The 17,719-nt window shown below is 36.0% G+C and overlaps 1 protein-coding gene across 18 annotated transcripts in view; it reads right to left on the bottom strand.

Moving 5' to 3' along the window:
* PAM (peptidylglycine alpha-amidating monooxygenase) overlaps positions 1-17,719 on the bottom strand; it is a 276,720-nt gene that overhangs the window by 42,780 nt on the left and 216,221 nt on the right. For 6 of the 18 annotated variants that reach the window (XM_031040324.2, XM_031040322.2, XM_031040317.2 and 3 more), the window contains exons 13-16: positions 13,850-14,034; positions 12,496-12,561; positions 9,973-10,056; positions 631-957 (exon numbers count right to left, since the gene is read on the bottom strand). In XM_031040324.2, the coding sequence (XP_030896184.1) occupies positions 631-957; positions 9,973-10,056; positions 12,496-12,561; positions 13,850-14,034 (662 nt within the window). The remainder of the gene's footprint in view (positions 1-630; positions 958-9,972; positions 10,057-12,495; positions 12,562-13,849; positions 14,035-17,719) is intronic. The other 12 variants (XM_006728295.3, XM_031040329.2, XM_006728294.3 and 9 more) reach the window with 2 other exon arrangements.

Here is a 17,719-nt window from a genome sequence, read left to right on the forward strand (position 1 = left end):
GTGTTGTCCTCTAATTATGGAAGCCAGTCCCGTTTAGAAATAAAGGAAAATCTCCAAGTTTCTAACTTGCTGGAGGTCCCCTCAGAAATAACTACTCAATTTTCCAATTAAGATAGTAATTGATAATGGAACTTAAGAAATCAAAGTCATAAAAATGGTTGTATTTTACAAATCAATTGGAAGAGAATGTTGGAAGTATAAGATCCCTTTGCAAGGAACTTAATCACCTTAAAAGAAGGCAGCATATAAGCATTTCATACACTGAAACTTTGCACATCAGGTGCTGAATTTTCAGTTGCTTTCCATACCGACGTGGTAAGAATTTGTTACCCTGAATTTCATGTGCCACCCTCCCCAACATGATCTAGATATTTTTGGTCCTGGTAATTTTGGCTCATCGATTAAATGGAAACAGAATTTATGTGGTATCGGACCAAAAGAAACAAACAAAAAGACTCAAACAAAGGTGATATCTGATAACCCAGATCTGAGTAATTTTTTTTTTTTTTTTCTGGTAAGTTCTTTTGATGGGTAAGTTTTTTCACCCATGCATTTTTATTCCCTTCAGATTTTGCTAATGTGGATTGTAGCATTTCATAATTTGTTCTTTCAAAGAAGCCCTAAACGCACCTCCTGTGTGTTCTGGTTCCCAGGTGCCTCCAGGTAGGGGCTGCTGAAATGACAAAACTCTGCTTTCCGCTGGCCTCAAAGTAGACTCTAGTCTGTGGAATTTGTGAATTCTGTCTCTGACAAGAATAGCATTGCCCCTCTCCTCATGCTCTGCACTCTCTCTGGTATCAGATCGACCAAGATCCTTCTTTTGGACTACGTTTGCAATCTCAGCTACCAGGTCTGATTCTGATTCTGATTCTGCCTTTTCTGTAGGATTATATTTATGCACATGAACAACATCTTCCCTTTCTCCTAGCAGCTTGGAAAGTAGTGAATAGAAATCACCTGTGGAAAAAAGAGAAGAGATAAGGGGCGGAGGGTTGATAAGATTGCAAAATTTACAAGATTTTGTGCCTAAAGAATACCATCTCCTGATTCGTCATAATAAGTGAGAGAGAAGGCTGCTCTCAGATGTTCAAGCATGAAGGAAAGAAGATGATTTTCCAGAACAATGAAAAAAAATAACATGCTTCACATTTCATTTTATATACCATGTATTTATTCAGTTATCTCCGGAGCCAGTAACACCAGATAACCTCTATTTGCATATTAGTGGAAACAAAACAATGCATATGTGATTGCATGGCATGTTTCAATAAATGGTTTTCACAGTATAACTGGATTGATTTGGAAGTTAGAGTTCATCAGATTTCTAAAAATACTATCAACAGCTACATCAGAAAGCAGCTATCTTCAAGGAAAACCCTTTGAAGTAGTCTTTCAAAGCCTATTAGAGGATAATGTACAAGAAATTAAATGTATATTTTTCAGCATATGCTATGAAACACAAGAAATCTAACAGATATGCATCTCTTTGGAAATTGGAAAACCAAAGTTTTATTATTATTATTTTGTTGGCAGTGCTACTGTAAGTAGCTCCAGTTGTTCATTTTAAACAAGAAAAAAATGAATCTCCGAAAAATAATTTTGCTAGAAAAGAATACTTTAAATCACTTTCAAACAAAAGAAAAGATTTTAATAAACTAATATCATTGGAATGATTCATCAGTAAAATACACTTCATGTCTTTCTATACTAAAAAGTAAACTTGGCTATGATAACCTAATTCCATGACAATAAATTATTCATAGAGCATTATGACAGATATAAAATATGACCATGACAAGTTCATGAAGCATTTTAATCCTCATCATTTACATCTGTGGCTTTAAATCCATTTACATCAACTATGTGAACGGAAAACATGTTTATGTTCTCAATAGAAACATAAATCTGCTTTCCTAAGTCAAACCCAAAGGTAACACTCATTTCTTCTTTTTCCTCACCCTATTCTAAGTGTTGCTAATGAAATCAGTTATGACTATGGAGTCTTACTGCTTAAGTTTTAATTACATTTATAGCATGATCAGTTAATATTTTTTTTTAAAGATTTATTTATTTATTTGAGAGAGCGAGAATGAGAGAGAGAGAGAGTAGATGAGAGGGGGGAGGGTTAGAGGGAGAAGCAGGCTCCTCGCCAAGCAGGGAGCCCGATGCGGGACTCGATCCAGGGACTCCAGGATCATGACCTGAGCCGAAGGCAGTCGTTTAACCAACTGAGCCACCCAGGCGCCCCATGATCAGTTAATATTTATAAAATCTTTTTTTATGACCACTAGGAAATGAAAATGGTAACTGGTTTAGCTGTGATACATTCCACTAAAGGATATATTATTTACAAATTGGTGCAAGGGGATATGAAGTCTTTCCAAAATGATGCTAAGAGATCCTGTCATGTTTACAAATAGTCTTGGTTTAATGATTCAAAGTAGGTTTTCAGTTCTTGCCCATGAAAGCTGCTTATCCCAGGTGAAATCTTCAATCAAAAAATAATTACTAAGTAATAGGGCCAATCTCAGTAAAATGAACAAAGCAAATAACAACTCAACCAAATCTGTTAGGCCACGGTGGCATTTTGCCTCACAGAAAAGAAATTAATCCATTACTGCTAAATTCTCCTGCCCTCCACACTAAACATAAATAGTTTAATGTGCTGTTGTGCAATGAAACATTTATATAGAAAATAAAACGCAAGATTATTTCAGGGACAGACAAAAATCAGCATTTTAAAACTTGAATCCATGTCATTAGGCTAATATTGATGGAGGAACGCAGACTTGCAACTATGCATAGTGACTCAGGTGTGTCCGTAAACATCTAAAAGCCGTGATCAAATAGCACATGCACAGTGCTCCGGTTCTTGTGGAATTGTCATTTACAATTATCACTGGGTTAGGAAGACAAAACTTTAGCAATGTAATGGGCTTGGCTGCACACAGGTTGCACTGTGTGAAAACAAAGCTTCAGAGCTGCATCTCATTTATAGAGATTACACGTGCGAGAGACAGAGAGACCACTAGATGGCTATCTCCTACATCCTTAGGCACAAACCAGAGAGTGTTTCTTTCTCTTCTGGGGTACTGGATGTATGGTATCCTAAAATGCTAAGTGTTTTTCTGAGCCATATATATCTTAACCTTGAGTGCAATGGATGGATGAGAAAATAAACAGAGGAAGTTGTGTGGTCTTTACCCCAGTTTCTTTTCTCAATATTCCCTTCTTTCTTCTCAGTTTATGGTACAGCCATATGGCTTCCCCTTCCTTGAAGGTCAACTCCAAGATATTTCTTCTTCCTGGGACACGCTCTCCCCAGTAACCAACTAGCTCCTAAGCCTTCAGATCTTACTTAGGTGTCACGTCCAAGAAGCCTTCCTTGACCGTCGGATTGGTCTGTGCCCCTGCAGCACTCAGGTCTTTCCCTGGATTGTTACTGCCCATTGGGTTGTATTTCACACCCGTGTTTGAATCCAACCCTGACACTTAGTGGCTATTTTGTGCCTTTAAGCAAGTTACTTAACATTATAAAGATAATGAATGACTTACTACCTTTCACAATTGTTTTGCTGATTTCAAGAAGTTAATGTAAAAGGCCCAGTCCAGTGCATATCATAAAGTAGGTATCACTGAATTGTAGCTATTATAATTACCAGCAAAAAAGACATAAACTCTAGTTGCAACATGCACATGCATCTGTTTCAATCTGTTGTTCACCTAAAATTAAAAAAAAAAAAAATCATTTCTTATCTCATATTCAAGTATTGGGATTTTCATAATGGAAAAGAAAAAGCCCCTTTAACTTTATAGCCCTATATTTTCTCACCAAGTCACTACGGCTGATGTAGTGATTTGCTTCCTAGCTGTACCAAAGGAAGTTGTACTTGAACTTTTTCTCTCTGTCTCTGTCTCTTTTTTAGTCTGTTTTTGGAGAAAGAACTAGCCCTACTCCAGTGTTCTGGATGCCAGCCCTCCTGGAGCCTTTCCTATATGCTTCCTTCTCCTTCTCCCTTTCCTCTCCTTCTCTTTTCTTTTCTAATACAGCTTCTCTGCCAAAGACTCGACTCAGGTTAAAAGCACACTCACTCTGCATTTATCTTGAGCAAGCAGTCAAGGAGGCAAGAGAGACCCTCCTCTGACGTAGCATGTCTTTCAAACTTTTCTGCCTTCCCTTTTCCTTCAACAAGTTCCAGGACTGTCTAACGGTGCTTTCTGGGCTAATGGGAATATCCTTATACCTGTGTTGCCCCACATGAAAGCCACCACACACCTGGGGCTACGGAGAACTTGGAACGGGGCTAACGTGACCGAGGAATTTAAATTTAAATTTTATTGTTTTTAATTAATTTTTTTTTTTGTTTGTTTTTAATTAATTTATATCCAAATTTAAATAGCTACATGTGGCTAGTGTCTGCCACATTGGGCAGTGCAAGGCTACTTCACCCCTCCTCATATCCTCTTTTTTTCCAAAGCTAAAGGCATCTGCTTCCACGTCTTCCTTCACCCCCGTATGACTTCTTCATGAGTTGCTCAAGAGCTCCTACCTGCCAAAGCCAAGAGACCCTGCATCTTAACCCACTGGTCCCTTCCGAAACTCTCTCCTTATAATGTTGTTCTTTCCAGATCTTCTCCACCTGTTATCTTTGCTTTCTCTTATTCTTCTGCCCAACATATGAAAATGTTGGTGTTTTCTAAGGTCTTTCCCTGGAATCCTTTCTTCCCCCTGGTGAAGGCCTCTTCCTGCTAAGAAATATCAGCCATTCACCAGGCTTCAGCTGCTGCCTCCAGACAAATGACCCTCATCTCTGGAGCTCTCCTTGTACCAAATTGATATATAAAACCACCCTCTGGAAATTTCCACTTGGATGTCTGTTTCAGAGGAATTTTGAACTCGACATGTCTAAAACTGAGCTCTTAATCTTCTCCCCATACTTCTTTTTATAGTATCTCTCTTGATGATGAAATATGTTTTTGGTCAATCAATCCAGAAAACTGGACTTGTCCCTCTGTCACCAGTGAATCACAAAGTCCACTGATTCGTCAATGCTGATACATCAACGTCATTTTTTCCCTCCCTACCACCAGGACTCATTTGGGATTCTTACCATCTGATTGGCATGCTGAAAGTCTCCTCCCCTCCTCCCTCAGAACTGATTTTCATCCCTGCCTTCAACGTCAAAGTCTGTCTGTAATGGTATTTAAGCTGCTCTACCTCTGTGGAGCTGACTTTTGATGGCAGCCCATGACCCCTGGACACCCCTTGGTTATACCCCAACTTTTTCTTAGCTCTTTCAACATACGCATTTCACAATGCTATTCTCTAATTTTATTCTGGCTCCCACTGCTAAGATAACCATGTAATTTATTTCCCAAACTGGGGCATATTTGAGAAGAAAAAGGGTGTTGTTAATATTTATACTAGGCAAGAACTAGGACAATCCTGGAAAAACTGGGATATACAGTTACCCTACCTATTGTTGACAGAGATAACAGATAAACAACTACTTTATAAACTACACATGATAATAATAGTAATAGCTAATATTGTTTGTGAGCTTAGCATTACCCAGTTACTTTGCTGAGTTGCTTTATACAATTTAACACATTTAATATCTACAAAATACTCCTTGTCCTCATTTTAGATGAGGAAATGAATGGTAAAGGACTAACCTGCATATCTGGGAGGAAGCTGAACTGGGATTTGAAGGAGCAACCTGAATGAGGGGCCCACGTTCTAACTGATCACTATACTGGATCCAGGTTCCCCCCTTTTTTTTTTCTATAATGGCCAATAAACTCTTTCCTGTGAATATACCTTGGACTTGACAATCTTACTATATTTAATTTTTTTTTTTCTATTTAACTCTTCTGAGCCCAGGTGCTGGGTGTTCTCTTTAACAGAGCAAGTTTCTTTTTCTCCTTTCCTGGCCTGTCTTCTTCATATTATAACATAAGATGCTTGTAAACTAGTCAATATCTATGTATGATAGTGATTTGCACAAAAATGGCCTAAAGAATAATGACTGGCTTCCTTTGGTCTGAAAAAGTAGTAATGTTTTCTGTCTCTTCAATAGTTTTCACTTCTCCCAGCAATATACCTTACATGGATGATCAAATTCTGTAAGATTTTCTTAAAAATTTTTTTGTCCATTTAAATTATGTGGGAAGGGGCAGGTGGAAAGGGATAAATGTGATTTTAGATGAAAAAAAAAAACAACCCTCTCATTTCTTACTCACTGTCATATTTCCAGTGATTAGTACTATACCTGTCACAGCAGATACTCAGTAAATTAACTGCAATGAATAATAATTTGTTTAAAAATGTCACACTTTGCTTCTGCCATCAATAGAAATAAAAATATTTCTTTGATGATTTTAGGCTACAGTGAGTCCATTTCTTTTTTTCCTCACTCAAACTTTGATTCTTATCTTACAAAATGCAGAAATATTCTAGTTCTTTAAAGCAATTTGGCTGGGTGGGTCTGGATTTGGAAAACATAACTGTGGTAGCAGCTAATGTGTCAGGAAAAAGAACACAGCATAGTAGGAGAAAATCTAAAACACTACCCGTTAAACTCCCAATTCGTTGTGTGCTTCCATTAACTACTCCATGACTCAATGGGCATTCTTCTATTTAGTAGGGACCATTCACTATTCCCTGCCATCAACATGAAAATTTCTTTGGTTTACTTTCCGGAATATGGTGAGATAAACTGAAAGAGAAACATACGTTGAAAAATCGCCTCATGAGTTTTTTTTAAATAAAATGCTTTAAAATTATTGAATAAAAAAATAAGTATCTCTACTTTTAGTGTAAAAATCTTAATTGTGGAGGCATTTAAAAAAATGATCAGGAATGATTTGGTAATCTTCAGAATATGAAGTCCCATTTCCCACACGTGTCACTAGGACTTTATTACCTAAAACAAACAACTTTTGTTATTGCTCTGTGATTTCTATGGTACATGGAAAGTAAACAGAATGTTCATCAGCAGTTTAGCCACTGACAAAATATGCCAAGTAACCAAGCTAATGAGACTGCAACACGGAACAGAGCTGATTAATGAGAGAGATATGAGGAATGGACAAATAAAAGCGTTTCTTCTCAGATTTTAATATTTTGGTTTATAACTCAGTCATATTTGATTTTCCCTTCTGGTTAGTTGATTTGGTTTATTAACTGTTGACTTATCACTAACATTGATCCTACTAGCCTTCCTGAAATAAAACATGATCATGATGACCAGCTCAAGGATCGCAAATGAAGTATACTTTATTATTTTTTTCTTTTACTGAATTGAAAAATCAAAATGGGCTCCCCTCTCTTTTCTTAAGAAAATGAGACAAATATAAAAAAGGAGAAGTTAGCAGATGATAGGTTTTGCAACTATCATGCACACAGATGTATATCAGAAAGCACAACTGTGTGATAAATGATCATTCTCATCTGCCTACTCTGCTATTAGGAAACCAATTCAAAACAGCATCCACTCAGCTTCCCAGAGCCTTGGGGGGTATTTAGAACTGTGTTTGATAGATGAGTTCAATATATAAAGACTTGTGAGCTGCTCATAAATCATAACAAACTGATAACTTTTTAGTGAATGGGACACAAACAAGAATTGTATCCTCTTTCAAACAGCAAAGTGGCATTGTGGGTGCTTGGAATTAGCCAAGAAGATGCCACTAAAATCATTTGTATTTTATTAGGGAATGAAGGAAGTATTCTATTTAGGACAAAGCAAAGAAATATAAATTTCAGTTATTAAGCCCAGACTTTGCTTCACTCCTCTCATAAATGATTTATCAACTGTTACTTTAACAAGCTGTTAACAGTAGACTACTAGTCTTTTTAACTTGCAACCTCGTTCCCTTGATTCTGCTTATTTGATAAAACATGCCAATGGTAATTCATTTTTGTTAGCATAAAACCACTGTGAAACTATTCTGTTTCACAGAAGGTGTCTGAAGACCTTTAACTATCTGGGGTCAGGGAGTGTTTTCCCTCTACAAATTGTATTTTTGTCATATTCTCCCTGTCTTGGGAATATAGTCACTCATGCTGACCTTTGAGTAGAAAGATTGATTATATGAGGGCACAAAGACTACAGTGAGAAGGGTTTGGAGCAAACTGAATAAAACATGTTAACAGGCCCTTCTGCAGCAAAAGAAATGCTGTCTACGCATAATGTACAATAACAAGGACAACTAGAATTGCAGATTTTGACTTTCAGTTCTGCCATGAGTTTTTTTTTTAAGATATCAAATCTTCTCAATACAACTAACATAAATTTCAATACTGCACCTTTACTTTGAATTATAAGGGAGAGAAACACTCAAAATCAGAACTCCTAATAGTAGTTGCATAGATTCTTGCTTGACGCTGGTAAACCTCTTGGTTTCAGCCCCTATTCCTTACCCAAACAATGTTGATAGAAAGCTCAGATTGTGTCACTGGTATAGTGAACATATATGAAATCATAATGCATAAGAAATAAAGAGCACTTACAAAACACACCTTACTTTCCTAAAAGTGCCAACTGTAAGTAAAGGATATGTTCGTGTGTCTGCTCTGGAAAACCTCTGTAGTCTCCCAGGAGTCTCCTCCACTTAGAATAAATGTCTAATTGAGTCTTATTGTTTAGCTTATTGCACTTACTACAGACACAGGTATTCTTCACTTACAACAGTTTCAAAGGATAGTAATGTTTCAGTTCATTGTGAATATCTGTTAGTGTTTTTCTGCTTGGAGGCAGACATAATCAACTCAATCACAGATTAGCTCACCTATAGACAAACAGGCTAGTCTCAAAGCAGCATGGGCAGGAATATAAACACATTATGCAAGCAATAAAAATCACGCTTGCCAATAATTTTTATAGCTGGAGGAAATGTTCAATATATAGTGCTTAAAAAACAGGATACAAAACCATGCACACATGATCTAAACATTATTAAAATAATGTATATATAATATATATTTGACACTGATATGTACATATATACCCACATTTCTGGGGATGATGGATGATTTTTATTTGCTTCTTCAGATTTTTCTGTAAATTGCATATCTTTTTAAATGAATATTATTTGGCAAATCAGTCAAATAAGCATTATGTTTTAAAGTGTCCCACAGACTTCATTAAAGCCTCATTAAAATGTGTCTCCTTGTTGCATGATCCAGGACAACCTGACAGGTAAAGTTGTCATATAATGAGGCTCTTCTGGTATCTTCATAATTATATCTTTTGAGATAGGTCTGAGATACACTTCCTAACACCAAATTTTGTTCTTCAGGAAGCAAAATAGAGAAGGATACTGCAGAAGGTAAGAGTGTTTGTAAGCACAGGCCGGGCAACACCACATAGATTCATGTAACTCAACTGTTTCTTTTAAACTCTAGTAACATCTCCAATCAAGATTAATATTCTGCCAAAAATTAATAGCTAGCTATTTTTGTAATTAGAATTTTAAAAAAAAACAACCCAAACTTCTATTCCTCCTGGACAGAGTATTAGATAAACAATGTGACACAGCTACATTTGTTTTCAGCCTATAGCATATGAATACTTTCCGTCTTTTTTGACTACCTTAATAAAAGTCATTCCTTCTTTCCAACAGAGCATTTATTGCAGATCTTGACCTTTATCTTCCTATATGCTTTCCACTGTATTAAGATAGGAAGTAAAAACAACATTGTTGGGCGCCTGGGTGGCTCAGTCGGTTAAGCGACTGCCTTCGGCTCAGGTCATGATCCTGGAGTCCCAGGATCGAATCCCGCATCAGGCTCCCTGCTCAGCGGGGGGTCTGCTTCTCCCTCTGACCCTCCTCACTCTCGTGCTCTCTGTCTCTCATTCTCTCTCGCAAATAAATAAATAAAATCTTTAAAAACAACAACAACAAAACATTGTTTGTGTTATCCAGGCAGAACTCTATTATTTAGCCACTGCTGGGTACCGAACTTGCCTTTGAGTACATGTCCTCTGACGTTAGGGGCCTTTCCCTTCCTGCTCCACAACTGTTCTATTTCCAATGGGGGTTTGACAGCCTCTGTGTGACCAACATAGATGCTGTCTGTTAACCTGTGGTTAGCACAACTGAAATGATTCACAGCTTTTATTTATTGGGGATTTAAAATATTAAAAGAATCAACACAAGCTGGCAGAGTACTTGAACATAAATTGTTTTGGCCAGAGCACCAAAATAAGGCAGAAGGTTGAGCTGGAGGGCTTACTTAAAAATCAGCAGATGTGGCATAATTTATTTGAAGAATTAGAGCCCTCTTATTAGCTACCTGGCCCATTTATCTTCCCAGGGAATTAATACAAATACACATTTTGTGCAAAAAGACATCTCTGAGAAGAGTGGGATACTCTCTCAGTAATGAGTAGATCTACCCTGTGTACTGCAAGGAAAGAGATTGATCTCATTAGCGAATCAAATAGACTATGTGTACAAATATGCACTTGGTATATTTCTCTATTCTCTTTAAATCCTAGGCTGGTGGTGCCCAAAGACCTGCAGAATAATATATGGGCTACACTGGACACTGAAATGGCTTTTGGTTAATTATCTGTCTTCATATAACCTAGCAGGTGACATTTTGATGGGCCCACTAATTTCAACATATGAATGCCATAGCCTATTTTCTGTAGTATTAAAATTCAGTCAGAAGAATATATTTTTCCCAAGTTAAATCACTTTACAGCATTTTTATTCATAAGTAGAATAAATCACTAACTCTAAGAAAATAATTTCTTTTGTGTCCATAGAATTCTTCTCTAGAACCAGTAAGGCTTTGGGTATATTGAAACTTCTTAATATTATATACATATATGATCAAACATGAAAAGGTAAATGAATGGCAAAATATGAAAGTGTTCTAAAGGATTTGGTTTTTAGGTATCATACATGACACCTCCTAAATCTTATTTGGAAAGAACAGATTAAACCTAACATGTTCTTTGGCTAATGAAACCTCTGGTTTTCTAATCTTTCAAAAGTTTCAATGTCTCCCTTGATCAACTCAAATAACTTGAAAATGAAAACAATTCAGCCACAGTTTCCATAGAAACTCACCATTTTATAAGACACATCTACTAAATGGTGGTCTCATTCTATACTTTATCATCACATATGTTAGTATTTCAAAATGTAATCTAATATGACTCAAATTATTTCAAAGGCATATATTTCAAACAGTGTGTTCAATATCACAATAATTCATTTTAAGTCTGATCAAATTTCAGTACAGTTATAGCAAACACTGTTAATACTACTATATGTAGTATATAATTACTGACTTCCTTACAGTTATATACACAGATTGGTAAATTTAGCTATTTTAAATCATACTCAATAGTTTAGTATGAGCCATTTAGTATATAAACTAGTTTAAAATCGTCTCCCTTTTTTGACTTAACAGAAAAGTAGAAACAACTTTGAGCTAAAGTGGTATTCTTTTAGAGGCCACTTTGTTATAATGAAATGTTATGGAACATACTCTATATAATTTAAAAACTTTTATATCACAGTTTTCCCTAATCCCCTCTCAGAGTGTATGTCTTCCTTTAAAAAGTCTGGATTCTTCAATTTTGTAAATACTCTTAATGCAAGAGTATTGTCTTTGACCTAGACTTAACAGAATACATTTTGAAGACTTCCAATAGTGGTTTACAATATCCAAAGAGTGAGAAATTTCTACCTGTTGCCAACAGAAAAATCCTATCTATTTCCTGCACACTTGATATTGTCATAAGAAGTGTGCTTGCATGAACATTAAACTAATGTTTTAAAATATAACCACTCTAGCCAAAAATGACTTGATGAGATACTCCAGCGCCTAACACAAAGTATCATCTTTGAAACAACTGGTAAGAAAACAGGATGGAGAATAATCTTTCAGTGCCAATGCATGCAGTATATGACATACAAGGATCAAGTATTACTACTTCAAAGAAACAGATCAGAGGAAGAATGATGCTTTCTTAACTCATCAGATGGCAACTTAGCACAAAACTACAAATGCCTACGTTGATAATCCCTCCTACTTTACTGAAGGTGGAAAAGAATGACTTAAGAGAGGCAAAATGAAGGTTAAGTCTTAATTTCTTCCAAATATAGTCAATGAATACATCGCCCAAAGTATACAAGATTCTAAATGGTAAAGTCCTTTAGATTTCAGAAGCAGCCCACCGATTGTTTCTAATGATTATACTTGCACTACATATAAAAGTTACCATATTAAAAAAAATAAAACAAAGATAGAAAAACCTAATAGGTCTAAATTACATCAAGGAATTTTACTTTCAAAGGTAAAGTACAACAATTGACCATTTTCTCATGAATTATGTATAATATAAAAACAGCAATACACAGGGATGGACGCTGATAAAGAGACCTAAAATATCTCAGTAACTTTAAAATTTGGTTGCCTAATTGGAACATGAATACTTTTTTAAGCCTAATTATAAAACTATGCATACATACCCTGTTCTAACACTTCTTCTCCTTTTGGCTGCTGTAGTAAAGAAGTCTTATCTTTGTTCTCTGTTTCTGTAAAGGATCAAAAAAGCTGAGCATAAATTTGTGGGACATATCACATATGTTAAATAGTTTACTGGAAATATACCATCAACATTAAAATATTTTCAGGATCTTATGTTTCATAAAAACAACAGCATTAAGAATTTATATGGTAGAAATGTTCTAAATCAGAAAAAAACTCCAGTGTAACCACCATTTACCAGACTTCTGACTTAATAACCAGATCAACTACCTTTTCAGTAATATTTACATGATACAGAATTTAAAAAATGCACCAATAAAACTGCTTGTATTTTTAAAAATTGAATTTAGTGACATTTTAAGGATACTTTAAGAACATTTTAAGGCACATTCTATAAGCATATTAAGATCTTAATAAGTGACCTAATCGCTATTTAAACTTGTTTCATAAAATTTCCAATAGAAAGACATAAGAAGCTGCTCTGGCAATTTTAAGAGTGGATCTGTAAAACTCAGTAAAGTTTCAGCATACTTCATCCAATAAAACAGGGTGTGGGTTTTGCAATTTTAAACTAATGAAATGACAATCAGTATGATCATTTTGCAGATGAAGAGTAAGTTCATCAACAATTTTGAGAATGAGACCAAAATGGCCAAGATTAGTAATGCCTCATAAATCAAGAACTCTTCTCTGCTTGAGGAGGCCCATTAAAATAGATAATTTAGGGTATGGTTGGAGACGATAACCATTTTCATTGGCAAACCAAAGCACTCTTTTGAACACGGCATATAAATTCATAAATTGCATAAGTCATTACTGGCTATGGAAAGAATCAAATGGGGAAGTGAGAAAACATGAATTAAATGAAGAAAGAGCTACATTTATTTTATTTATTTATTTATTTATTTATTTTAAAGATTTTATTTATTTATTTGAGACAGAGAGCATGAGAGGGAGGAGGGTCAGAGGGAGAAGCAGACTCCCTGCCGAGCAGGGAGCCCGATGCGGGACTCGATCCCGGGACTCCAGGATCATGACCTGAGCCGAAGGCAGTCGCTTAACCAACTGAGCCACCCAGGCGCCCGAGCTACATTTATTGAACTGGTCCCCAAACTAGTCTGTTTCATCACTAGATTCTTCACTTTCACTGCTTTGATGGGGGCATGTCAGGAGGGTAGATAGGTTAAAAAGAGGGAAAAGTGGGAATCGGATTATGTGTACATGTGATTGATAGAAGGTGGATGATTTTAAATATTAATTATATAGTCAAGTGAGACACACAAGAAAATATAAAATACAAAATCATATTTTACTTTAAATGAATACCAGTTTTACCTTTGTGATGTCCATGCATCATAACCATATCAGACTTCACAGGGATTGGAATATTGGCCTCTGGTGGTATGGTTCTGAACAGATCCGGAGCTACGTTCTGGGTACAGGTCATGAAAGAAACTGCATGCTTGGCTTCCATGTAATACATAATGTATAGGTTGCACATTTCATCACTAGATGTGCCACTGCAAGCAAAAAAAAAGAAAAGAAAAGAAAGACATAACAAATCAGCCACTCACATAAAACACATTCTTAATGCAAGAAAAATGCAACCAGTAAATCTGCCAAGCAATAGGTCCAGAGGTGGAAACATTGTGCATTTATTTTATAGCTTTCATTAAAACCCATCACAGTTTTCAGCATCAAAAGCACATTGTCAAAGGCATATTTCCACTTCATAATGGAGTATCCATTTGCAGTCACTCCAGAGATCTCACCAAATACCACAGATGGAAATGGCATTTAAGTAGCAGCAACATACTTTCTTTCCTCCTCCAAATCCTTTTATGCTTTAGCCCTTCTTCTATTTCCTAGAACTTGCAGATTGGGCAAAGTGCTTTCTTCATGGAAAAATCTTAATTATTTACTTAATAATGGTAAAATTCTGAACACTTTAACAGAAATATCATATATTATTTACAAGTCTTTAAAAATGGCTTTTGTCATTTAACACCAAGAGTCTAGGATCCTGTTTTTGGTAACTGCCTCCAGCCTCATGGTCAGATGAACCGAGAATCCTGTATTGATACTGAGACATCATAAATGTGCCCCTGATATCTGACTTGGCACCTTGGCTTCCTCAGCAGGGAAGTAAAGGGAGATAGAAAGGAATGAGACAAAATGACATCAGTCCTAACCTCCTCTAAAGGCTCAGACCTCAGTGGGGTAGTGCCACACAGTTGAAAGACTCAATTGTTAAAAATAGATTTTCAAACAGTGGGATGGACATTTCTAAGATACAAGTTCCAAATAATACAAGGCAATGCCTAATAGTTTAACACATGTTTTGTTCTTCCTCAGTTCACATGGGCTGTCATGTATTTCATCCTTTTCACTATCATTAGGAGGGAATTATTTTGGTACACCTTCACAAGACTTTCATTTCCAAGGTAGTTCGTGCAAATGAATGTTTCCTTTTTGGTGTTCTGACAATTTTTAGCAAGGCTCTGCTAATAAAATACAAGCTATGAAGTGGATTATTTGCTGTACAAAAATACCTCAGTGTTGATTTTTCCAGCAATGTCATGTGGCACTCACTTCCTCTCCATAGCAACAGTGATGACATCAGCAAAGGAAGGAAAAAAAAAAATTTTCCAAACAGGGATGGGGTTTCTGTAAGCTCTGAAAATGTAGAGCCCCTGAGAGACCACAGCAATAAATCCCTGTCACGGGAAGCTCTGTTCATGCTTTAAAAGTCATTTGGCTTCTCACTCTCTGAATCTAATACCTGTCAGTGTAATTACCTCTCCTGTGAAATGCAAGCAAATAGTGAGGTGCAGTCCCAAACAAACACCTGTTCACTACACACATCTTCCTGTGTCAAAACACCATTCCTAAGAATTTCATTTTATATCGCTGAAGTTGGTCAGAAAGCTGTGTGCTATAAAAGGAATAGCTGGTGCCCGAGTAATAAGCCAGAACCTCTCACCATATTGTCCACCCTACCCCCCATTCAAAATAAAGAAAAATGTGTAGATCAAGAGACAGAGATGAGGGAAAAGGAATTTAAGATGTGGCTCTAGCTTAGAAGACCTTGACTCATAGTGCAGAGAGGGAAAGCAAAATAATCCTGCAAACTTTTCCAATCAGTGAAAGGAAAAAAAAAAATCAGTAAATTTATATAGTAATAAATGAAACTTGCAACCAATCTGTGGACAGATCCTTCTACATTTTACCTGTTTGGGAACCTCATGCCCACATTCATCTCTAAACACGTGACTTTGTGAGAGAGCGTAATCAGCTCACCAAAATTCATTTAAGGTACTGATCCTATGATACAAAATTGAGCTGATCAAATAGCTTTAGAATCTTTGCTATCACAGGGGATCCGGATGGCTCAGTGGGTTAAGCGTCTGGCTTCGGCTCAGGTCACGATCCCAGAGTCCTGGGATCGAGCCCCGCATCGAGCTCCCTGCTCAGTGGGGAGCCTGCTTCTCCCTCTCCCTCTGCTACTCCCCATGCTTGTGCTCTCTCTCCCCCTCTCTGTCAAATAAATAAATAAAATCTTTAATTAAAAAAAAAGAATCTTTGCTACCACAAAGAAAAATTCATTAAAGAGCTGAAGGAAAAGAAAAGAGTCAGACTTTATGCCTTTCCATTTATAAATGAACTTGTAGTTAAGGTAACTCTGAGTTCCTATCTGAATGAGAAACTATCACATCTTAAATGTGTCAGGACTCAAATCTTCCTTAGTATCAGCAACCCAGTTTGCCTATTTTATTCCACATCTGTCTTTCCTTCACTGAAAAAAAAAAAAAAAATCTGACTTTAAATCAGACTGCTTTCTGTATTCCTAAGGGGGAATTCTGACACATTTACCCTTATTTTCCATAGAGGACAACACATGCAATTCAACTCTGTCAATCTAGTGATTATTAATGAGAAAGTATGGAGGGAGGCTGTGTTCACACGTGTGCCCTGGCTCCGCTGAATGACCCTTTCAGCCTTTCCTAACACCAGTGTGATTCCCTAAATGATGCCTGCTGGCATCACTTTTATTCCAAAATTACAGTGGTGCATTTCTTTCATTTTCAGGCAAAATAAAGTGCTTATGTGATAACTACTTTTTTATATCAGCTCGCTCTAAATCTGACAAGCTGTGATGAGCCTGAAAATAGTTAAGCCCTCAATAAATATTTATTGAAGGGAGGAAGAACGAATAATCTCTCTTAATAAATGTTTACAACTTGTATGGCATAACCCGTTACCCGCTAATATATTGTACTGCTGAGTCAGGTCAATTTTATGAACTCGGTCTATGGCCTTCCAGAAAAATATTTATATCTATCTGTTTATCTATCTATTTATCATCTATCTATGTTCTAAGAGGGTTTTAATAAAATATATTATTTCCTATTATAAAGATACATAATAGAAATTTAAGAAAGTCTCAAATATTCTGAAATGTACCATTTAAAAAACCAAAATCTTGTCGTACACTATGATTGTGTTTCAGACAATGATACTCCCTCCACTTCAATGATTCCCTCATCCCTAGGCCCCTTACACCCAACAGATGCTGGACTTACAAAAACAAAACAAAACAAAACAAAAAACAATGATGGGAAGTACTAATTTTGGAAAGAAATATCAACACTCTAAAGAAGTTATTTTTCAAAACTTTGAATTGTTTCTTCAGAGGTTTCATGGTGCTTTTAAATTTATACATTAAGGAGTTTCTGACCATGTAACTTTATCCTGGCATATAATACACTTCAAAATGTTGATTAAAGTGCTGTGTTTGGTATCTATGAATATTAACTAGACATTCTCATATGTACATTAAATAACTGGTTCCAAAGGAAAAATATGACCCACAAAATTGACCAAATATGTAAATATTATCTACCAATTCTCAAAAGTTAATTTAAAATGTTAGCAAATTAGCTGACTTAATTAGCTTAATTGGCTGACTATTAATAAAATTCTTTTTTTGTTTGTTTAAACTTGACTAAACATTTGAAATGAATTTAGAGAAGTGTCATATTGAATATAAAATATGTAATGCAGTCAGGCACAAAATACTGCTTCTACGTTGACTTAGTTGGTACTGTGTTCTCAGTACATACACTGGTGCAACTTTGTCTAAGACATATTATTCATATTTACTATTTTAAAAGAAATTTAATATTTCTTAAATATTAATTTATT

Source organism: Leptonychotes weddellii, chromosome 7 (assembly GCF_054177405.1).
Source record: "Leptonychotes weddellii isolate Sample4059 chromosome 7, ASM5417740v2, whole genome shotgun sequence".
NCBI classification, from domain to species: domain Eukaryota; kingdom Metazoa; phylum Chordata; class Mammalia; order Carnivora; family Phocidae; genus Leptonychotes; species Leptonychotes weddellii.